We start from the raw sequence: 24,697 nt of genomic DNA, 5'->3' as shown, positions 1-24,697 counted from the left end.
CTATAAAAAATGAGCACTAACCACTTTCATCTTGCAAACAGAATGTATGAAACTTTAAGTTCCAATGAAATATTCTAATTTCATTTTAAATATTACCATTGATCTTAAAATTCAAATTAAATGGTTAAAATTAATATTTGCACTTGTACCGTAGCATTACAAATTACGATTAAATTAAAAAATTTACTTGGCAGTGTAATTGCAATTTGAATCAATACTCGAAGATCCGGAATCGAAATTCGAGTGAAACGTTATTGACTTCCAATTGGACGATTAAAAACAAGTAGAAGTCGCATTTCGCTATTGAAACTTGAATTTTAAACTCAACTTTAGAGCTGGAAACTGTACTTAAATTCAAGTTTCAGGAGATTATGACTACGAGGCATTGTGTCAGCATGCAGTATAGTGTACAGTGTACACATATACTATGTACGCCCACGAACTTACAGAAAACTTTGTGAGGGTTTCTAAAAACCTTGGATAACAGAAATGAAATTTTTTCTACACATACGTTTAATAATATAAAGTAAAACCACCGTTATGCGAATTAAGATCTTTCCGTTAAAACTTGTGCTAATTTTTTGTCGCGGAGACACATTTGATTCACTTGATCATAACACAATCGATCATCTGTCCGCGATGGAAACGTGAAAATGTTCGACTCGTTCCTCGAAATAAAATAAAAACGAGATAAACGAAACTTCCGGTGTAGAGAGAACAAAAAAGGAAGAATAACGGGCGCGATTGTCTCGTAGTATTAATGGAAACAAATAGCTGAACAATTCTTGATAACGGAGAACGTTTTAATAACGTGAACTAAGGATAAAGTAAGGATGACAGTATGAATTTCGTAATTAACGATTAACTATAGTAAACAAGTGTACTAAATAGTGCTAGCGCTATTAAAATTGAGGAAAACTAACGAGCAGAGAAAAGTAAAAGTAAACGTTGAAAATTATCGATATATTGATTACCATCGTTAGATACCAATACTATGTATAGCGTTTGTTAAATATGTACCTATGAATTATCGATGACCGTCGTTCTAAGACTACATGATGTAAGGACGAGATTCTTGTTGCTTGGTTTTGTAATCATGCTTGACGAAAGCATTCGAAGAATAAAACTTGTTGTCGTAGAAACCTTCTTTTCTTATTTCAGAAACGTAATTGAAAAAGGAAAAGCTTGTCGATTAGAGATAATCGATGAAACGAATCTTACCCTTCTCAAAGCTTATCACAGTGATCTAGGGGCCAGTCTCATTTAAACATTGCTAAAAACAATTTTCATGATTTTTTTCCAAAGTGCTGGCACGTCTTACGTTACAATTGTTTTTGTTGAATAATTCCTTATATAGTTTTATTTACTTGTATGTTGGTTCTATCTCGTTCGCAATAAATACACGTTTAAAAATCGTATCTTGAAAGGTGCTCGATGTTGCCTCAGTGTGGGCGTAGCTTAAGGTTTACTGTTTTCATTTGTGCCAAGTCAATAGATCAATTACGGAAACTATTTCGCACAGATGCCGTTTGTCGGGTCTAATGGACCAAGAGGAGGATATTTCAAGGGAACTCATCAAACGAGGAAATTAATTAGCACAAAGCAGTGGAATTCAACACCGCAAATTTCAACACTCAATTACTGTGGGTGTGCCAATTACTGTGCCTATATTAATTATGCTTATTTTGAACGCATAATGAATACCAAAAAAGAGATATATAGAAAAAAAATAATATCATTAAAAATAATAATATAATATAATAATAATAATATAATAATAATATAATATCATTAATATTTCTTTTTTCATATTTATTATGCTTCAAAAATAAGTATAATTAATATAGGTACTGTAATTGGATCCCTTACCCTAATATGATGTAAAAGAAACAGTAGATAAATGAAACAAAGAAGTGATCTAATTTTAAACAATACATTTATTACAAAAGTATTTTCGAGTATTCAAGCTGCCAGTTTGTTTATTTAATGACTGACGAAAAGCACAGTAATTACTTTTGTGTACTGAAACGTTACAATAAGCCGCCATAAGTACATGATAACAAAATACATAAATGAACATTTTCCGACATTCTATAGCCATAACATTAATGCAGATATTACTCGCAATTATTTTGTTGTATTTATACTTCCTACTAATCACCTACTTAAGTACTGGTAAGCAATTATAAATAACTTAATTATTCGATATTGATTAGAAAACTTGTGTTTCTATTATCTTACGTAACTTTATCAACACAGAAATGTTTATTTGATTGTTTCTGGTTTTATCAACAGTGTTTCGTAGATAATTTTTCTCGAACGACGAAAAGTGAAAGAAGATAAAATTTGTTATGCTATAAGCAACAGACTAATCTTATTTCTTTAGCAATTCTTTATAGACAAGGAAAATAAACGTCTAGCTTCTCGAAATGAAATTTCTAATTTTTTCAATCTTATTTCTTACACTCATAAAATCGAAGTCTTATTGTCGTCGTCTGTTTTCATCAACTTCTCAATTTCCGGGAACGAGTTCTGCAGCCAAGATATTATGAAATTTCCATTCGCTTCGACGAGAGCTGCCGCGTACCTAGTTCCTTTCATGCTTTCGTAATTATTCTCCCTGAATGCTTGAAGCTACAACAAAATAATTATTATTCGAATAGGAAAAAATCGAAATAGTGAAAACATTTGCAGTTGGCTGCAAAAGTGTTTTTTTTTTCTTCTTATATTTTTCAAATTAATTTTTTAAGATTTCACGTAAACATGCTTACAATAAATTGTAAATGCTGATACAAATTCTTCTCCTTTCGGCGACTCTAATCAATACGTTTAAAAAATTAGAATTCTCATCACTGGTTTTAAAGAACTTGAATTTTGATTAAATTTAAAAGATAAATAATTTGTTCAATCTAAAATAAACTAGTCAACAAAGTCTCTTGAATGTAATAATTTGTGTTACTTTTGCAACCAACTTCACCTACATCTAATTTCAGTGAATTCTTACGTCCTCCAAGTCTTGTTCAGTAGTTAAGCCATTGCTCATCGATAACACGAAGGATTTCAGCATAACGTAGGATCCAGCGAATCTAAATTAATGAAATCATATTTTTATTTCTCTTTTGATTCATTGTGTTCTGAATATCTCATATCGGGTGCTAAAATTACACTGTCCAACAAAATAAAACTTTTATCATGTTCTGCAATACCTGTTGGGTGATTTTTATAGACTTTATCATTCTAGACCCAAATCCGAAAGCAGAATTGCTCTATCACGCAACGTTTTCGAAAAACCTTGGTTTTTGTAGAAATGCATGATTTTGATAAAAAAGGAATGACGTATTATTGAAAATCGGGATACCGTGTACAAGCGTCAAGCAAGGCGGAAACATTTTTAAATTTGTTTACATCAGAAATAGGTAAGTTTTTGTATTTAATTTTCTTTATTAAGCATTTTCACAATGAAATGAGAATATATCTCGTACTTTTCTAATTTTGTGTAATGTAATAAATCTCGTTAATTACATTCGATAAACATCGATACCAGCAAGTTGCTATTTTATCAAATGAACAGCTAATTCCTCGATCTGTACCAGTGTGCGACGCCTCGTACATTTTCTATGTCACAAGAAAATATTAACCCTACACGATCTACGTCACAGCACTGACCCGAAGATCGGGCTTAGATCAAGACATTACTGTACCATTCTAATTAAAATATTGAAAGTCACCAATATTTCTAGAAAAACAGAGCAAACTCAAAGAAATTGCATACCTCAATTACGTTGCCTGCAAAAAACAGTATAACTTTTTGCTCATTCATTTTTCTTTATTCTTTTCTTTCTAATATTTATTATTTGCAAGAAAAACGCTGGCTAGTAATAGCACGAACGCCCTGTAGAATAAAGATACTTACTTGTCGACAATATCCTGCCAATTGGCTCGCACGAACCGAGATGCAGCCTGTGCCGCGGCTGGATTTAGAGGGAATGCTTTTAAAATGACCAGGATTTCGTTCTGATCAAATGTTTCTTCATGGACGATCTCGTTCAGGATTCTAGTGCCGAAAGAAAACAAAACTTTATACACTTTCCTGTACACTGTACACGATTAAAAGTAACAATTAGACTACGGATCTTTAGGCGAAATAAAAACTGCTTGGACCAATTGCGTGAAACAGAAGAAGTATTCAAATTTCCTTTCTTATCGAATGATCTTAACAAAAAATCCGCAGTAAGTGGTTTACATATATAAAAATCGTGTTATTTCATTGGTTGCGACTTAATAGGGTTTAATTGTTTCTCAAAAGCTGATGACAATGTAGAAAATCTGTTGACAGATTCTTATTCAAAACATTCGAGTCTGCAAGGATAACACATTATTTCTCAGAACGTGAAACAGGTGTTGGGCTGTACAGTTGGTTGTAAATAAAATCCTTTTGTTCGAGACTCTGGGAAAACCCGTTAGTTAAACACGACGAGGATTATAGCTGACGATGCTTGGTATTATGACGCAAGGTAATTGTGGCCTTACGCGGTCATATTATTTGCTAGGACAAATGTACAACTACAAAGTAAAATTCGTCGTCGTGTTTGAAAGTGAAGCACGAGCGGTTACATTTTAAAATAACAGTTTTTTTTAAACGAATTATGTAGTTACCAGCATTTGTTACAATTGTTCCTCAACGCTTTACAAGTGAATTCGATATTGGAAATATGGATTACTTTTTAAAATAATTTCTTCTACAGAATGTACCGGAATATGGGGCCATAATTTCAGGAGCAAATTCAGCAGACTTACATGCGAGATAAAATTCAAATAAATGCATAGTCGCTATGATTGTGTTCGGAAAGAATTTCCACGCTGAAGATAATTAATTTGACTGGAATGCACATTGCGTATATTGCATCCAGAACACAAGCTATTGTTAATTTTCTGCTGTGACCAATTTAACTTACGATTGTAAAATCCAAGGTGCTTGGAAACAAGCGAACGACGTTAACAAACGTTTCCTCTCTTCTTCATCGTCGATTACAGACACTCTTTGTGTAAAGTAATTCCATTCCTTTTTTGTACCATAACGCGCAAGGGTGCAGTAAAATGTTCTGCGGATGTACGATGGGACTCTGAAAGTATTAAATCTTCTGTAACTCTTAGGTAATTTGCATAAGCTTAACAGAAAAATGCAAGAAATCATTTCTACAACAACGGGTATCATTTACATATGTAAACGTTTATGCAATTAAGAACAGTCTCGATTATTGGAAACAAAATGGTGAAATTTTACTAACGCTTTATAGAAAAATTTAAGTGATATGAAGCATTTGACGTACATTTCGATAATTTCAGTGTCAGTCTTAGCATTCTCGAATGTATTTTTCACCCAGTCCAAGCATGCCGTATGATCAAACACGCACGCAATTTTCGTTGCGATCTTCGTGAGATGCGTGCCTTCCTTAATTTTGGATCCGACTTCGGTGTACAACGGAGATACAAAATTCACCATAAACTCCTTAAAACGAGGTTTTGAATTTAATTTTTTAACAACATCGTACAATTGCTGTATAATTATTTGACATTCCAGCAAACGCAGATGTATCGTTGTATTTCATTAAGAAATAAAAAGAGTTACCGAAAATAACCGAACGTATTTATGATACGACTCAACAAATTAATTTTATTTTGTCATCTCTTTTTCTACGTATATTGCTAATTAATCGAATATTTCGTTTGAATGTCACACCTGGAAATCGGTGTAGACCGTGGTCTCGTACAACAGTCTATTTAATTTGAATGCGTGTCGCATCAACATCGTCCATGGCAGGTAATGCCTCTCCTTGATTTGCATATATTTAATAAAGTCAAAGACAGTCTCGTATTTCATCAAACCCACCGCGGCGAGGCTAAAAATGTCGTCTATGAGCGACGCCCTCGTTTCTGGTGGAAATAACTCGTGATTTACGTGCAGCGACGTTTTCAATAGCATCCAATTCCTTTCGTCGTAATGTACTCGATAGTAACCTGAAAAATATCGATAACATTGGTAAATATATACAGGTATTATATAATACCTACGCTAGAACATGAAAGAGCTAATGTACAAAAATTGGATTGAAATAAACGTTCCTGTTTCCTGTGAAAAATTTTCGGACATTACAGCAGAGTATATAGAGATCCTTAACACGTTAAGTCCCAGGCAATAAAGGAAGACGTTTTTCACATAAACCAGTCTTTATAATCTTTACGTATGTACTGGAAAGCAGAGTTGAGCGGTAATCGATTCTACAAGGTGGTCCGTTTAAGTAAGGCCACTTAAACATCTCTTCAGGTTATTGTGATGCAAAAAGTATTTGTTACGTAACGTGCACGGTGTCAGTGGACCAAATATCTGGCAAGAATATTTTCTTCCGAAAGTCATTTTTTTCGGAGTTATCAAGGTCATCGGTGATTTTGATACATAACTACATTTTTTTTATTGGATGGTGTAACTGATCGAAAAGTATATCCAGATATGTATAATAACATGACCTTGAAATGTATAATGACATGACATTGAATGAAGGAGTGTAAACGTCTGGTGAGACATTTTAAATAATTAAATAATTGGTCCTTGTTTCATAAACGGTACTTTAAATGGAGAAAAGTATGCAACATTCTTGCAAAATGGGCCACGAATACTTGTACAAGATGTACCACTAGACATGCGTTTAAGGATTTGTTACCAACATGACGGTTGTCCGGCACATTCGACACGTCTTGTCAAACAAATTTTGGATGTAAAACTTCCAAATCGATGGATTGGTCGCACTGGAGTTGTAAGATGGCCATCGCGTTCACCAGACCTCACACCAATGGACTTTTTTGTGGGGAAAATTGAAACAAACAGTTTATAATGAACAACGAACTACACCAGAGGATATGAAGAACCGAATAGGTAGAGCTTGTGCTGATATTAATTCCGAAACAATTGAAAGATCTGTACAATCGGTCATTGCACGTTTAATGAAATGTGCCACCGTAGAAGGACACCATTTTTAACATCTCTGATGATAACTTAAGAGAAAATGAGTGTTGTTTTAACAGTTAACACACTCGCGCGCGCAATCACACACACACACACACACCTCTGCTGATCGATATTTTTAGTGTGATGAAAAATATTTTCTTCGCATTCACAGGTTCAGGAGTCGTGGTTGAAGATATTCGACATCAGTTCTACATAAAACTTTAATTTTCGAAGATCAAGGTCATTTCAAGGTCATGTTATTATACATATTTGAATGTATTTTTCGGTCAATTGCACGATGCAATAAAAAAAAATGTAGTTATGTATAAAAAAAAACACCGATGACCTTGATATCTCCGAAAAAAATGACCTTCTGAAAAAAATGTTCTTACCAGATATTTGGTCCATTGACACCATGGACGTTACGTAACAAATATTTTTTGCATCACAATAACCTGAAGAGATGTTTAGGTGGCCTTACTTAAACGGACCACCCTGTATTGTGATTACTTTTTTAATTGATTACGAAAAGTAATTATGGTGATCGTAAACATTAATCAATGAATCTTTACTAGAATAAATCAGTAATCTTTTGGTAATCTGTAATCACTAATCAGTACTCTGTAATCACGTTACAACAAGTGTAAGTTTTAGCTTCGATAACTTCTTAACGAATAAATTTAGGGCATAAGTATGTTAGTACTTTTATGTAGAGCACAAGTAACTGCATCGATTAGTGCAGTAAAAAACATAGAGGTTTAGGAAGAGGTACAGCCTGTTCCATTATCCATTCCATTAATAACGTAATTCAGTTATCTCCAAAATTTTGCTTACGATATAATTTAAAAATTGATAACATACCAGATTTGTTTACGTTAAAGAGAATCCAGGATTCGTTGGCAACAACATCATTTAACTCCAATTTTGGCTGTGATGGGAATAATACTTTCGTTGGAGTTGACCAATTACCAATGTCCACAATATATGAAAGTGGAATGTACCAATATTTAGAAATGTTTTCTAGTGGTCTGTCCAGTGTATATTGCTCCTGAAACAAGGAATTAGTTTTATGCAACTTGAAAAATGTTTGAAAGATATTCTTCATCATATATAAATTTTATATCAAAAGTATTCTAGAGAGATTAATTATTAATAATCTATAAAATTGTTTGAGAACACAATGTATGTACATTCCATAGAATATAATTAAGTTATTGTAACAACCACTTTACATAAAATCTTCTTAATTCTGGAAATAAACATTATGAAAAATTTGAAATTCTATATTCAGATTTTTCGTAAAATGTAATTTTACACTATTGTTATAACATTTAAGAAAATATGTTTGTTTACGAATTTGAACTAGGAATTTATAATTTTACGAGAATATCTATGAATATTTATCGATTTTACATTTATTAATTATTCTGTGATCATTTATTGATTACTCTAAAAAATATTTTTTGATTGCTAGGATCATAATATTAAACCATTCATAGCAAAACTAAAATACATATTTATTTACTCCATTTTATTGTATTAAGAGAAACGTCGTTTCGCGAAAGTATTCTCTGACGTTTTATTGTTTACCTGATAAATACTGATAGAATCGTCTTCATAGTTTCTTAAGACGGTAACAAGAGGATACCCGCCTTGATAAATCCAAGAATTCATCGATTCTTCCAAGGTAACCCCAGAGGATGGCGGATGTTCTAATTCTTCCGCCATGACAGTCATGAAATCGGTGACATAAGTAGTGTTAGATTGCCTGAACGAATAATATAATCTTTTTCATCATTTTATAAAGTGTATGATCATAGATAGGTGTCCCGAATTAGTATTACAACTTATGAGGCAAGAGGCAATGCTACGTGCAAAAGCAAATTGATAATATATATTTACATACTATTCAATCCATTGCTACGAACCTTCTTTTCCAAAAAAATCAAATTGAAAAATTGTCATTTCGGAATAGTGAAAACAGTGGATGTTCTGATTGAAATACTTTTTTATCTAAACGATAACAGTCTAGAACGATATAGTCTGTTTTGATTTTTTGCGTTATAATACTATTTCTGATATAAATAAAATTTGTGGTCAAGAAATATTTCAGATACATATTAAAATGAGATTGTCCGTTCGTATTTCGGATATTTCACCTTTTAGGGCATGTTTAATAAATTATATTTAGATATAATCTCCGTATTTAATAAATTATGGAAATTTTTTTTTTATAATGATTTCATGATAATGAAATCTGATCTCAGAATAATGAACTTTTATAACGCAATAATGAAAAAATCTTGATTAACATATCTGTTTCTCGTTTCACTTTTGAATGTACAGTTTTTGCCAAAAATTAAGGAACGTAATCATTTTAATTTTTAAACAGCTTCTTCTATAAGTGATGAAGAAAAATATATTTCTTTAACTCTGCTCAATTAACTTACTTCATTAGTTGGCGCATATACATAATTCAACAACAAGCTACGATTTTTTCAGGAATTTCCATTAACGTAATATCATTTTGCATATTTTGTATATGTAAAAAATAAAAGAGAAAAAAATGTATATATATACATACATATATACTAAGTGTATACGTATGCGTGTATCTTTCTCTATGTGTAATATGTACTTATAACATATACAAAATAATTTATTAATTGTTCTGCATATTGTGTACCCACCACCTAGTCACCAATTTCTTGTAGCCATTCCTAAAAGCTGTATCGCCTATTGCACCATGCAACGTGCTTATCAGACATGCACCTACAAGAAGTAATTAAAATGCAAACAATTGAATGCTTTTAACAGCCTGAAACCAGTCATGGTGACTCATTGAGGCTTTGACATTGTCCGTTCAAACAGATCTAGATTCTGTTTTGAAAGTTCTCTTTGAAACCCGATCAGCTCATTTCTGTGTCGATGGAAATTTCAAAATAATATCGTAAAATAAATAATTCAATTTAGCATGATGATTAGACAGCGGATTGTATGCTATGAAACATATTAAGAAAGAAAATAAATTTCTATTTCACTCCAGTTGGTTGCACATCAGGTAGAAAATTTTTATTTTGCATAAATATTAGTTGTCCGATGATGATACATGATATTATTAATTCCCAATCGATCTTTTTTAACTTGGATTTGTTATTCTGTGATTCTGTAATATATTATCACATGGAAAAATATCAATCACAAATTACTTCGCGGTTTTAAATATGATTTGAAGCTTTGTTTGAACAGTCATTGATATTCGCAATACACATTTTGGGATTACATGTGGCAAATACTTTTTGCCTAGATCTGCTTGAACATGAAGGCTAGTGGTATGTCAGATCATAGGCTTACTTTTTGCATATTCGTCGTTGAGAGATTGCAGCAGTCGATAATTGACGTTTTCATGAAATGGCCTTGAAATGCTGTAACTATCAATATCCATGACTTGCGTCTGTACATCGGTAATGAAGGAATTGCTCAAATTCAATGACGAATCTATCTAAAAAGGGAATTTCATTAAATCGGTTTACAACGGTCTTATCTATGCATTCCATTTACTTTTTTCACATTCAAACAGGAATTACTTGCAAAATTACAATTAATTTGGATTTTAAATAGCAATCGCATGGATCGATGCATCACAACTTGTTTATTATATATCTTTATTATAACGAAAGTTTAACAAATTTTTCATCTTGTCTAATAACTTACTAATTAATTTTCATTACCAGAACATAAACTAAAAATATTAGTACGCATAAAAATCTGCTGTCGATTATAAATAATTTGTATGGTGTGAATGAAAGGTAACTCACCCAGTACAGTGGAATAATATCAATTATTTGTAAAATTAAATACGATCACTTGCTTTCGTGAATAAATCAGTTTCGGGAAAATATGTTGTTTCAAAAGTGAAAGATATTTATTTCATTCGAGCAATATTCACTTTTACGATTTAAGCACTTTTAATTATTATTATCAGAAATGAATTTAATCACTTGCCTCTGGAACGACCGCATGTTGGAAATACAACAGTGAACCCTCGAAAAGCCACGCGTCCGTTCGATTCACATTCATAAATTCATCGAGGAGTTGTTGTCCAAATAAATTTATTAGAGACGTTAGAGCACTGTTTTTCGTGACCACTGGTGATGTTTCCGTGGTGAAGAATGTCGACTGCCTTAAAAATCAATTTAGGACTACGTAAATTGGTTTCTGTCATGTAGCTTATAGGTTATTTCGAAAAAGTATTAATTTTTTCATCTTACAACAACTTGTTATTATTTTGACCCTCTTACACTCCTCAGAAATAGTTGCATGAAAGCTGCCAAGATAATATTTCACCCATTCTTGCTTTACACTTTAAATCAACTAATTATGCTTTATTTATTGCGTTAGCAATACAGTATGTAAAGGGGAACGTATAAAAATTAAATAGAAAAACAAGATTTATAAACATGCCAGAAAAGTGCGATTAATGAAAATATTAAGTAGTTTTAGAGGAATTGGAATTTTACAATATGAAATGCCCTCACAGTATTATCAGATTGTCTGTTGGAAAAAGTTCAGCTGTATAACAATAATTGTAGGTACCATTTTAAGAAATGTGTTTGCTTTTACGTGAACTGCCGAATGTAAATAAAAAATGACATCGTAAGAAAACGAATTTTTCCGTACAACTTATTCTGATCTCCCACCATACTTGAAACATAATCTGCTCCAATTGCGTATAACGAAGTCTGTATAATTATGCAAAAATTGTCTTCCATTTCCTCCTACTTTTTAAATTATTAGTGCAAGTACCACGTCGTTTTATGATACTAAACAATTCATGGAAGTTGCTATTTAGATTATAGACATATGTATGAAATGCTCAGCTGTAGATAAGCCTAGTAACTATTAACTAACTATTGACTAACTGTAAGTCCGACGCTTGGCAGTCTACATTCAATTATGTATATATCATTTGAAACTGCACGGCGAAATTTAACGAGACTTGAGACTTTGTATTAGGTACTTGAATATGTTTCTGTCATACTACAGAACTATACAGAAACGGTTTGTTAAGTATTAATGCAACAAAATGATCACTAGAGGAATCGGTAAGTCTTACTTGATTGCAATTAATCCGGGACTAGCAATGCTATCGTCGATCCCTGCTGGCAAGGAAACTAGATCCAACTTAGGCAGGGCGTGTGGTATCGGGAACACGTCAATCAGGTTAATGACAGCTGGCTCGAGTTTGTCGAAGAGGTAAATCCCTTGCGAGTGTCTCCTCGAATCGCTCCAGAATGTTGCAACTATTTTGGTGTCTGCTACGAATGTCGCACCCATAGTCTCAATGTGGCCCATCAGAAATGCTAAATTGTGGAGCGAGAGTGGTGGTGATTCGTCGAACGTGTCGACCACCATCGTCGAATCCTCGCTTCAACGAAAAATATTTTAACGGTTATAGAAATTAATATTTAACCATTTTAGTGTCGAATAACGATATACAGTCAAGAGCATAATTGAATCAATTAAACTACTTTTCTCAAAAAATCATTATTTGTGTATTTATCAAGATTCAGTCCCAAAAATCTGCAGAAGTGCACGATTTTACATTTATTTTAGCTTGAGGAACGACTAACGTTTCACCTCTGTCACGTTTAGTTTACCAGTTACAATATTTTATTCCTGACTCAATTTTGAATCAGTCCAGAATACTAACAAAAAGATATGCTTAATATTTTGTTCAACGAACTGTGAAAGTGCGATTTCTATGAATCAATAATATTAAAATTAGGGCTAAACTTCAGTGAATTCCTAACATTGAAACTTGGATTTTTGGCATTTTCTCGTCAAAAAGTTAAAAATTTCTAGATTGCCAAGATGAAGTTTAACCAAAATCAGAACTATATCATGTTTGATACTCTCCTTTGTCCCATTTGTGAGAAAAGTATGAATGACTTACGTGTCCCTTGAAGTTCTTAAAGGCATATTCGAAAGGACACTCAATTCTTTGGGATGTGTCACGGATACGTAGAAAGGAACCTTCTGATCCGTGTCATCGAAAACTGGCAAAAGGTGTTTAGCCCCAAAACGTTTTAACTTGGTTCCCATTAACCACCTAATAGGAAAACAAAAATAAAACTTAGCATTTTAAAAAATTAAACGATTTGAATCTAAAATTCAAAGGTAATAGATTTTCGACTGAATTTTTTATATTGAAGCTAATTTAAGAAAATATATGTATATGTGTGTTTGTTTTATGTACATTGTGTTGTGTGCATAAACTCGTTTGGTTATCTTTAATCCTTTGCACTCGGATGTCCCCTCTAAGGCGACATTATGAGTCTAGAATCGATGGCTCCGAGTGCAAAGAGTTAATATCTTCTTTTCAGTTATTAATAAAATACAGAATTACAATCAATCAGATACCAAATTGTTGACTATATGTAATTTTTATTTATTGTTGGTGTTCTGAATTTGCAACGAGTCGCAACTATCTTATTTGCATATATTTTTTTATCACACATTTTTGTAGCTAGCATCGATAAAAATGTATCAAATACTATGGTCAGCAAGGTGGCTCTGACAAATGATCTGATAAATGTGTTATTTAATGTAATATAATGAATGTATCCGTGTGATATGGTAGGGATCAGTATGATGGAGAGCTGAAAAGTGCAATTAATGATACTAAACGTTTAATACTCACTGTTCCTGATCAGAGGAAGTGTAATTTGCAATAAAAAACGCTTCTTCGTTGATCTGGACTTCATAATCGATTTTCAGCGAATAAAATCCTTGCTGAATTGGTTCCTCCAAGGATATCGTATGAATTTCTTTATTATCGTCTATCGAATATTCTGCAATTTCTATGTCTGATAAGAAAACTTCCGAGACATCAGCTTCCGAGTTGAAAATATTAGATCCATTTGTACTATTAACGTTGTCATTTATTGGAAATGCCGTAGACACTTCAACTTCATTTTCAGACGAATGTGTTTCATTTTGTTCTTCAGAAACGGTTTCATTCGTCGTTACTGTTGAAACAACGACGTTATCATCGATCCGTGTGTCACGAGTTACTGTGAAAAGCATAAATTGTTTGTAATCCTTACATGATATTGTGATCAATCAAATGTAATATTAAAAAAGAGATATTACATTTTTTTTCATTAAAATCAGTTAATATATACGTTATATATCTCTTTTTTAATATTCATTATGTTTTAAACTAAGTATTATTAATATAGGCACAGTAATTGGCAGCCCCACAGTACAGTGCGTGTTAATTAATTGAGCTGCTCATTTGCCAAATCGATTAACTCTAGAGTAAGGGACCCAATTATTTTCGATGAATTTTTCTTTTTAGTTATTTTCTTCATTACCTTCCCTTCGTCGCCTCTTTTTCAATCGTGGTTTGTCGCCTCGCTGTTCCATCAATGACAATTTGTACCTCGCTACCGTGATGTTCTTCGCGTTTAAAGACAGTTCCGTTAAACCAGTCATGTCGTTCACTTGAAACTCGACAACTACAGAACCCTTCAGCCACGACACGCTGTTTACGTAAACTATTGGCATTAAATGTAGACGATATCTCAAGGGATGAATGAAAGGCGAGGTCAGAATCTCTGGAGTATTGTCCGTGTCCTCGATTTCGTCGTTAAGCAAATCGATGGAGTCATAAAGCTGCAATAATGATTTTAATTCAACTCTAACAACACTCTTTTCGTTTTCCAAATTAAAATGACACCAAACACGATATAATTACGATTATAATTACTCGTGTAATAAGCGATTAGAGTTTCGATCGTGAAAGAGGATGGCGAACGGAAAAGAAAGAGAGGCAGAGAGTCGAAGCGTCGACCCCTCAATCCCTCTTTCTTTTCAAGACGCTATCCTTCTCTACTCTCTACATTTGGCACACTACAACGAATGTAGTACCTCTTCTAGAACTGTCGATCGAAGACCTGAAGATACGAGAGTTACGGAGAGAATAATGTACAGTGTTTTCTCGATATATGTCCCAAATATCTAGCTGATAATAGTCTCAGAACTATTCCCACTGCCGCGGGGTATACCCCGTGAAGGGCCCAGAAGCTCTCGAGAGACCTCGGTCGCCGAGGTGTGTTGTTACAATCCTAATACGGGTCGGGTATATCGGTGTGAGACCAGGAGACCAGGAGACCAGGAGACTGCTCTTCGGCGACCGAGGCCACTCGAGCTTCACTGTCCTTTTCTACCTTCGGCAATGTATCAAAGAATAGTATTAGGGGGACCCATAAGTAATCATTTATTTTGAAATCTAAAACAAACTTTGTAGTAAATTCAAGTTTTTATTTCTTAATTTATTATATAATCTCCATCATTATCAAAGACAGTTTGCATCTTTCCTGCAAATTTTCAATCCCCCTCTTATAGAAATCCAGGGTTCGTGAAGCAAAATATGACTCAAGGTGCCTCCTTACATCTTCTACAGAATGTTTTATTTCTTAAATAATGCTCCAGAGATCTGAAAAGATCAGAGGGAGCAATATCCGGTGAGTACGGGGGGTGCGGTAAAACTTCCCATTGCAATTCTTTAATTTTTTCCTAAGTGAGTTTCGCTGTATGGGGCCGGGCATTGTCAATTTACGGTATTACACCTTCTCTGTGGACTAAAGATGTCCTCTTTTTCAATAGTTCTGAATACAGCCGTTGTAATTGCTGACAATACAACTCAGCAGCAACTGTTTCTCCAGGTTTCAACAACTCAAAGTGAATCATGCCACGACAGTCCCACCAAATGCACAGTAACACCTTTCTAAGTGATAAGCTAGGTTTACGGGTTCATATTGCGATTTGATTTGCAGAAAGTCGTTGCTTGGAACGCTTTATGTTATCATAAAGAATCCATTTTTCTCTAATATTATTCTAACTCTAATATCAGGATAGCAATGAAGTCCAAATTGATCGACGAATATTCTTGTTGGTCTCAGATAATTGATGCAGTACCCATATTCCTTGCCTATATGCCTTTCCCATTTCGTGTAGGTGCCTTTGTATAGTTGCCCATGTGGACCCAAGGCTTCTCGATAATTCTTGTATTCTTTTGGATCAGCTTCCACTAGAGATTTTAGGGTGTCATTATCAAATTCAACTGGTCGTCCACTTCGAGGCCTATCAGAGAGATCATAATCACCAGCAGCAAACCTTCTGAACCAACGTTGACACTTGTTGACCTTCAATACATCTCCATAAACATCACAAATTTTCTTTGTTATTACCGTTGCATTAAATCCCGCATGAAAATGAAAAAGTTTGCAATGACGAATATGAATATAATTGAATATAATGAATAAAAAAATATATACTTTTTAGAATATTTTGAACACAGACTGCTTTACCGAAAACTGTAAAAGAATACGTGTTTCCTCTTCAACGATCGGTAGAGAACTAAAGGCAAAACAAATTCTTTGCAAATAATTGATTACTTATGGGTACCCCTAATACAATATTCTAGATTATAATTGACCCTGCCAGACTCGTGTTTTGGATATGCATCGTGTAAACATGTATGTTTACACTCCTCGGCGACCGAGGCCTCTAGAGCTTCGCTGTCCTTTCCTAGGTTCGGCGTGGATCAAAGAATAGTATCGCCTGGCCAATATATGTCCCTAGCTAGATCCGTGTTGTGGACATATCTCGAGAAAACACTGTACTGGGAGAGAGTACTGTAGTCGTACTCTTCCATTTGTGTACTTACCTTTTTCTTCGGTAAAGAATTAATGTACCATCCGAGGAATCCCGCAGCAACGACACCAATTATGAAAACTACAATAATTGCAGCTATCTTTGTGTACGATAGGAACCAACCATCGTCTCTTTTGTATTCAATATCATCGCATGTCATAAATTCCACCGGACCGCCACTGAATTGTGGCATCGTAACAGCTGCGAAAATAATTGAAGAATTTCATTTCAATTTGTTTAATACCAAAACCACTAAATAAATAAGATATAGACGCAAAACGAAAGAGTACACTATTTGCAGAATAATAGAGTCAAAATTACAAAATGGCCAATCGATAATTATAACTCAAAGCAAACGACCTGAATTTTTTTTTAGCAATTTGAAGGATTGGGAAATTTTTAACACGAGTATAACTAACATAGGTCTACAAAACGCATATTTTAAATTTTCTTTACGGGCTCGAATAAAACAACTTTAAAAAGTGTCCGTTTTGTCTTCTCATGTAATTTCTGGCAATTGCAATTTTTTCAAAATCCTTTTTGCACGTCATACATGTAGTAAACAAATTGTATAGATTTTTAAAAAGTTATACTGTTTTAGAGGGCGTTCGAACGCTTTCGTGAGTCACTGTAAATATATAATATACACAGTGTCCCAAATGGAAAGTATTGCCTTTCTGAATAAAAAGAAAGAATTGTCAGAACGACATTCTGATAAACAACGCTACAGTCGTGCACGCAGTTTTTACTTTACACACCAATTTCTGCTTGCATTCTCAAGTGAAATCGTCGTGTCCGTAATGATCATTGTAAGCGTATTCATGGCATGCATTTCTAACGACTTCTTTACAATTTAAATACAATGAAAAATGTTCCTTGGTAGCGGTGTATTAAATGATTAAAGACGTTGTAATTGATTTCCGACTGTATAGGTACTGTTACTAAACTTCCATGAAAACCATACGAGTTCATTAATGTAATTACTGAATAATCAATCTTCCAGGCTAACTGTTGAAAAACATCTCAATTACTCTGCGTATTGTTTGCCTCGGAGTTCGTAAGTCAATTGAAAGACGGAGTACCGTCGACTACTTGTACAGATATCATTATGGTCACCTTGTTATGAGCACGTTTACATTTGAGTCGAACGTGACGCGGAATCGCGAAAATTTATTTCCCCGTGTGCACGTTCGTAAATACGTTTAAAAAAAGCAAGTCTTCAAGGTCTTTCCTATGTACGTTGTCGCGCTTAACGTTTCCCATTAGCATAATCGTTCATAGAGTTGGCAAAGTTTCATTCGTCGTGCACAGGGTAGTTTCACTGGATCCGTTAAAAACCGATCCAATATAGATATTTAACTATAATTTTAATTCGATCTCCCCACGTGTTGTTTTATGAAATTCACCGAATACAGACTTTCTCCTCGCTGTATGATTATTCCGTCTGTTATTTACATTATTATAAGTTATTTACTTTACGTTTCTTTATTTTGCCTCACAAGAAAGTATGAATCCAGAATTTTTTTTATACCATTCATACACGCTCATGTATACGATTAAAGGTAACAAATAATGGTTTATGCAAAAATCTTCTTATTTTATTCCTTTGAACTTAACAGGCTAAAAAGAATAGAATTCGCGTTGATCAGTTTGTCGAGGTTTAATTGAATCGATTGAATCATATAAAACCTCACCGGAATTCGTGATTGCGAAGTCAGGGCTTTGCGCGATTTTAAACTGTTTTACTTAAACATACTTCGCCAATGATAACGCACGCAAAGTAACCGAAGGTTACTATGCTTACGGTGCTTCACGGTACGTATTACGTATGCGAACTGTACGTGCTGTTTTTTGCGGTAAAGCAAGTTGCGGGAGGATTATGCTGTACGTTATAACACGTGGCGCATGATCAACACGTAAACAACAGAAACGGTATATATTCACATTGTCACGTCATTTTTGTTTAGTAGCCACGAAAGAAAACTCTGTCAGCTTAATTTCGTTAATCGGAAATTGAGTACAAAATGATTTCTTTCGTCATTCGTTTTATTAATTCCAGAATATTTCTCGAGAATCTTGAAGTTTTTATATTTTTCTTACGATTTTTAATGAGATAACAATTACATAGGGTAATAATCAGTAATTAAATGTTATTCAAAATATTAAATATATCTAGCTTATGTGTACATAAAGTACCTTATTGTTTTACGTAATTATTTCTAGACTACGTATTTTATACAGTTACGGTCACAATGGTGGTGTCTCAAACATAAGAAAAACTAAAATTATTTAAGAAAATGGATATATTGTTTTCTACTTACTTACATCATTAAAGAAACCTATTTGGCTCCTCTTTCCTACAATTTAAGCAGAAAGTTTTCGTTTGGTATAAAAATCCGCAGTCTAATTGTTACCAATTCTGTACGCACTTATACTAAACCATTAATAGTCTTTCGTTTCAATGAAAATGTCTTATGCAACACTTGTTTAGTTGTACCAAAGAAAGAAAGTTAGAGACTTCGTTGATGAAAATACGTAAGTTAAAAAAATTAAATACTTACCTTACTTCCTCTGTAAATGAAAATATAATTATGGACAATAGATATCTAATTTATACTACATTACAGCCACACACAGTCTGCAGAAAGTGCCAGTAGCAATAACAGCGATACGTCAAGTGACGAGATGCGAAGTGCTTCATGTTTCGTAAGTAACTCAAAACGTTCAATTACTTCATTATTATTATTTTTATTGTGTTTTATATATGAGAATACGATATACCTTCAAACTAGTGTGTTATCAAATCATTTAAACGAAAAAATGATTTCATTAGTTTTTGTCACAAAAATCTATTTTTTGCAAAATCCTGAGGTCGTAGACAAATTTTGAGACCAGATTTGAAATCAGCATGAAAAAAACTATGGGAAATGATGTATAGCATGTTAAAAAAAAATTTTTTCCGCGCGTGGTATTGGAAAAACCACAATTTTCTTGAAATTGTGCAAGTTTAACGAATTTTCTCAAGGTTAAAAAACGTTCGTACCATAATCTCGCTATTTTTCGCATATTCTACAAAGTTTCAGCTTTAATTTTTAAAAAATTTCATCGCTCTACCTCATTTCTATCGAAAGTTCTTTGATTTTGAATCAAAGCTGTAGAATAACCCAGTGGTATTGTTTAAAATACTATACACGTTTATACTAAATGCTTATATTTCGATAAAACAAGCCAGAATTCCTTCCTACGCACGCCAGGTGCAAGACTATCTTCCATTATGCATAATTATTGTTAAATGGCAAAAAAAAAAGAAAATCCTGAAACATGTATCCCTATTTTGGATCAAAGATCACACACCCAAGTTTATATTAAAATGAACTAACAATAAATAAGAGAAACTGCAAAAAAAATCAAATTTTTAATATATTGTTTAAACAAGAAACTTTTGTTAAAATTTTCTTGCGCGACTACATTTCCCTTTGAAAAACACACAATTAAAAAAAAAATCATATTTTTTCGACCTCTGGTTTCCGAGAAATCTCAAAACATATGGTTTTGACCCCCAACTTTGAGGGCTGTTTTCACCCCTTCAAAGTGGATGGTTGCCGATAAAAAAAAACACGTGTCAAATATTTTTCAAAGAACAATAAGCTCCCATAAGTTTCATCAAAATCGGATTTTCGCATCTGAATATGTTCCCTTGTAAGTGAAAAATACTTTCTGCGATGCAAGAGCATCGAAAACAGTATCAATATATAGAGGCGTTACATGTTTTTATATACAAGCGAAAATATTGTTACGGCCATGGAACAATATGAAGAAATTAAAAAAAGAATGAAAAAATCACAAGTTCACCAACGTGTCGTGGGGGTCAAAATGATTCGTCTCGGTATATGTGGGTATACTACATCAAATTTTACAACAAGAAGACAAAAAAAGGAAAACTGCTGTACCGAAAATGATTAATGATTAGAAGAAATGCCAAACAAGTCATTTCGACCCCCCCTTGGTTGTTCTAGTGTTAAAAAAAAAGCAGTAACCTGTCCCAGTTCCCAGAATCAGCCCGTATACCGTATCCAAAAATGATTTTGATTTGCATAACTTCACCACCATCGTTCTACAGAAACAGTAATATGCAGTAGTTTATTAACGACATTTATTTAGGATTTAATTCGAAAATTTGAGTCCTCCTACAGAAGAGGTGCTTCGAAAAGTTACTGTAACATTCTGGCATTCGATTGCGCGTGTAACACTGTTCACTTCAGGTTCACCTACGTCACATAATAATAGTGATCGTACGTTTCCTCCTGCGATTAAGCACGTATGCTAACGCTTCGTATACTCCTAGTTTGTCCGACTAAATATTCGGATCATTTATCATAATCCGTAAGCTTCAGTTTGTGCAATATCACATAAATTCTTATTATAACAATAAGATCAGTTTATCGACTCCTTTATTATTTTAACAAAGTATTTACATATGTTTCATGCATACATTATTATCAAATTAACAATGTAATATCAGTCTTTGTTTCCAATTCGTTTGTTCTTTTGGGATTTCTATTGTTGAATATTTTGTTATAATAACATTCTGGAATATTTCATTATTGCGCAATCTCTTCTCATCAGTTGTAATGTTATGGTTTTCGTTAGACAGAACAAGCGACATTCTAGAAATATTTTTGTAAATGAGCGTTTTATTCCGTTGCATTCTCGTTTGCTTGTTTGTATCGTTAAACTACGTTATATAATATGAGCGAACCGAATCACGATTTTATGTTAATAAGCTGTTACGTTTAATAGAAATATTATCCACAGAATGATCAATGCATTTGGGAGATGGAATTCGCAGTAGCAACTCTCAATCAGAGATTGTGGAGTCGGTTACGCTTCAGAGGCACGAGCGTCTCTAACAATCAAGCAATTATAATCGTGAAAAATAATCACTACAGAGTGTTCGTGATTTCTGCTAATGCTTCTTGCAACAGAATTACGCCCAAATGGTCATGAGTCCGGAAGTCATGTGACTTCAATGAAATTCTTTTATAAAAATCGTATATTCCTATATTCCTTCACCCTTGTTAATACAATCAAAACATTCTCCTAATTATTAAAATTCTGTAGTAAACAGTGAACAATAATATTATTTAAAATCATAATAGTTTAAGATAAACGTCGGAAATATAGATCTACTTCGATATATTGTTACAAAGACTATTTTAGACGAAGCCTGCAAATACAAATTATGGGTATTCACCAAGAAATAAATTAGAGCTATCGTTTGTCATTAGGTTATAACTTCCAAAATTTGTCACGTTCTTTTATCTTTTCATTAACATATACGTTCTTATCTAACTACTGTCAGTTGAATGAATTCCATAGCGTAATTTACGGCGACAGAACGCTCGAGTCTTGTTTTTTTTCTAATAATTGTATGTATCGGAGTAGAGTACTAACGCGGACAAGTCGAAAGACATCCTCAGTCAACAGGTTTGGACTATCTAACAATGTTTTCATACTGTACAGAAAATAATCTCAATTTCAATATGCAACTATGAAGTTAATACAAGTGTATAGTATACCATTGAACAAAATCTGTACTTCAATACATGCCACTATGAAATCACGAAATAGGAAACGTTTGTTGCATAAAATTTGAAACGTTGAGATCATTTAAAATTTTAAAAACAAATAACTTTTTCTGTTCAGGTAGTCAATTATACCATTTCATTTCTAATAATTGATTTCACTATTCTATACTATATCTGCGTAATATTAAACAAAATAAGAAATATGAAAATTGCAAGCAAGCGAGCAGTTTAATTTAAACGTCGCAAGTCGAGAAATTTAATCATTGGATAATGAGGAATTAAATAAAACTTCTATAAAACGCGATGATATCGAAGGATATTCTGTTTGCCTTATGCAAGCCAGACTATTAATTATACCTATTACAATCATTTTCTTTAATGACGATTAAAACGACGATTTGTCAAACAGGCAAATATTGACTTACACCGCATGTGCACTAACCGGCTCAAGTAATGTCAATGTTTGTTTATCTAACAGAAAACTACCGCAGCATTGTTTTTTAATTCCTGCCATTTCGCGAAATTCGTGGTTTGTGACCCGAGAAATAGTCGCACAATAAAATTCTATGCGTTCGTCGATGTTTTTACGTTGAAAAACAATCGAAAAATTGAGCGAGCGAAAAGGATTGAGAAACGGAATAGTTGGTACTCACAACTTCTGCGTCCATAATCCTGCCAACTAGAAATAGATCCTCGGCTCATGTGATCAGCTTCCGGTTTCCGTCGACCGAAGAAACGAGGTCCGCGTACGGTGTTTGTCGCGCGAATAGGAATCGATCACGCCAGTTGTCTGAAGGAACCGAGAGGCACCACGGAACAGATCTTCTCGAAATTTCAAGTTCAATTTGCGACTGCGATGGCGCGCTTCGTTGATGCAGGTACAACACAATTAGTCGTTCTACCTGTGATGCAATAGGTGAACACTGGCTCAGCAGTCGGAATGCAGTTTGTGGCTCCCCACTTTTTTCAATCGTTGCCTCGGCGTATCACTACTCTTTGTAATCACACGGTCTTCTTCCCTTCCCATCCCTTCCCTTCCCTTCCTGAGCATGATGTGATCTGTAAGAACAATTACAGTGATCGGTATCACTCCGTTAAGTATTTTTGGCCCACTGGTAAATTTAAATAATATTCATTCATAGAATGAAATCATTCGGTACTGCAGGTTTCTGCATCAAATTGTACAAGACAGGGGACGAATAAAATCTATTTTTTCTCTGAACGGTTTTAGCCAGTTGAGGCCAATGTAACAATATATTCTTAAATTCTTATGCTGTGCTCGCTACTCTGCATTTCGCTTATAAACTCCGCAGAAATTGAATGATAATTTTGTATTGATCACTTCTTCAGTATGGATCAAGTTTCGATAGACTGACATCATTAAAGGTAACTATTGGACTTTAGAACAAAGATTAAGCAAAAACTATTACATTTAGAACGATAATGTATGCACTGAAATCCTACGTAGCTGCTTGTCAGTATTGAATCACCGCAACGTTGCGTTATGTCAAGGAATGCTAAAGTTACTGACAAAAGATAGTCATGAATAGAAAGATGGAAATGAATCATTTCCACGGTGGGTTACATAAACTCGATCATATTTCTAGGATATTTACATATGGAAAAAAAACTGTTCACTTGCGTGATTTCGTATAAAGCCGGTTGAAAGGAAAACGCAATCGGCGAGCTTCTCTCCTGCATTCTTCCGCAAACACGTGCTCACTAGTTGAAACAGATGACCAACGTAACTGCGTTCACTGTCAACAGGTAGGTAGAATTCCTAACATCGTAGTGGTTCTCGTCGGAGCACATATTTCGTGCGAGGTCAGTCCATCCTCCTGATTGTCAGCTGCGAACTTCGTATTGCAAAATTTCGCGACAGGTGTGACGAACGGAGGGAATCCGTCACGGATGAATCACGGTAGTAACCGAGTGGAACAAGCTATTATTTCACCCGAGGAATAACAAGTTTGTTAAACTGAATTTAATGGTACGTCGCTGCGTGGTGCAGCGCGCGACTGGCCCAATTGCCTCCTAAACGACAGAAGAGTCTCTCTCACCCACAAAAACATCCTATCATTTCTGATTGAAACCTTGCACGTGGCCAAGATCGCCAAGATCGCGTTCTGTACGACTAAACGACTGAACCGACTAAACCGATCCACAATGCCGCGCGGAGGAACGGTATCATACACGAGCAGGTTCACCGTGTCACAATTTCCATTGACGCTTTCAGTATTGGCCATTGACGTTGGGCACCGGAGCGGTGTCAGCGGCGGATACACCATTACGATTATAGTCCCCTTTTGCGACGTCAACCGATGGAATTGGATAATAGTCGATTCGCAGATTACGCGGCTAACTGGATCTAAACGGTATGAAT

At 34.1% G+C, this 24,697-nt stretch overlaps 1 protein-coding gene across 2 annotated transcripts; it reads right to left on the bottom strand.

Annotated features, from left to right (window-relative positions):
- Positions 1-1,919: 1,919 nt before the first annotated feature.
- On the bottom strand, positions 1,920-24,506 carry LOC143356513 (thyrotropin-releasing hormone-degrading ectoenzyme). Of its 2 annotated transcripts, none has more exons than XM_076792263.1 (18): positions 23,957-24,506; positions 22,968-23,373; positions 16,740-16,927; positions 14,383-14,683; positions 13,707-14,079; positions 12,960-13,115; positions 12,120-12,431; positions 11,005-11,186; positions 10,358-10,501; positions 9,694-9,775; positions 8,594-8,771; positions 7,865-8,051; positions 5,741-6,018; positions 5,331-5,509; positions 4,956-5,123; positions 3,914-4,054; positions 3,005-3,086; positions 1,920-2,634 (listed from the first exon to the last, which is right to left on the bottom strand). In XM_076792263.1, the coding sequence occupies exons 2-18, from the start codon at positions 23,014-23,016 to the stop codon at positions 2,467-2,469; spliced, it is 3,168 nt and encodes a 1,055-aa protein (XP_076648378.1). In that variant the 5' UTR covers positions 23,017-23,373; positions 23,957-24,506; the 3' UTR covers positions 1,920-2,466. The 2 variants fall into 2 exon arrangements, with proteins under 2 accessions (XP_076648378.1, XP_076648380.1); XM_076792265.1 differs by having other exon boundaries at positions 13,707-14,034; positions 23,957-24,504.
- Between the last annotated feature and the right edge of the window lie 191 nt (positions 24,507-24,697).

Source organism: Halictus rubicundus, chromosome 8, assembly GCF_050948215.1.
Source record: "Halictus rubicundus isolate RS-2024b chromosome 8, iyHalRubi1_principal, whole genome shotgun sequence".
NCBI lineage: Eukaryota > Metazoa > Arthropoda > Insecta > Hymenoptera > Halictidae > Halictus > Halictus rubicundus.
Note: the sequence above shows the minus strand (reverse complement) of the source record. Positions and strands in the feature narration are given on the sequence as shown.

What these genes read in the sequence shown, in the direction of transcription:
- LOC143356513 (XM_076792263.1), bottom strand. Translation starts at nt 23,016, where the DNA reads ATGAGCCGAGGATCTATTTCTAGTTGGCAGGATTATGGACGCAGAAGT. An exon ending in CCCGGATTAATTGCAATCAA is followed by an intron (nt 11,187 to 12,119) that starts GTAAGACTTACC and finishes TTGATTTTTAAG; the next exon opens with GCAGTCGACATTCTTCACCA. An exon ending in CGGTCTACACCGATTTCCAG is followed by an intron (nt 5,510 to 5,740) that starts GTGTGACATTCA and finishes CCTCGTTTTAAG; the next exon opens with GAGTTTATGGTGAATTTTGT.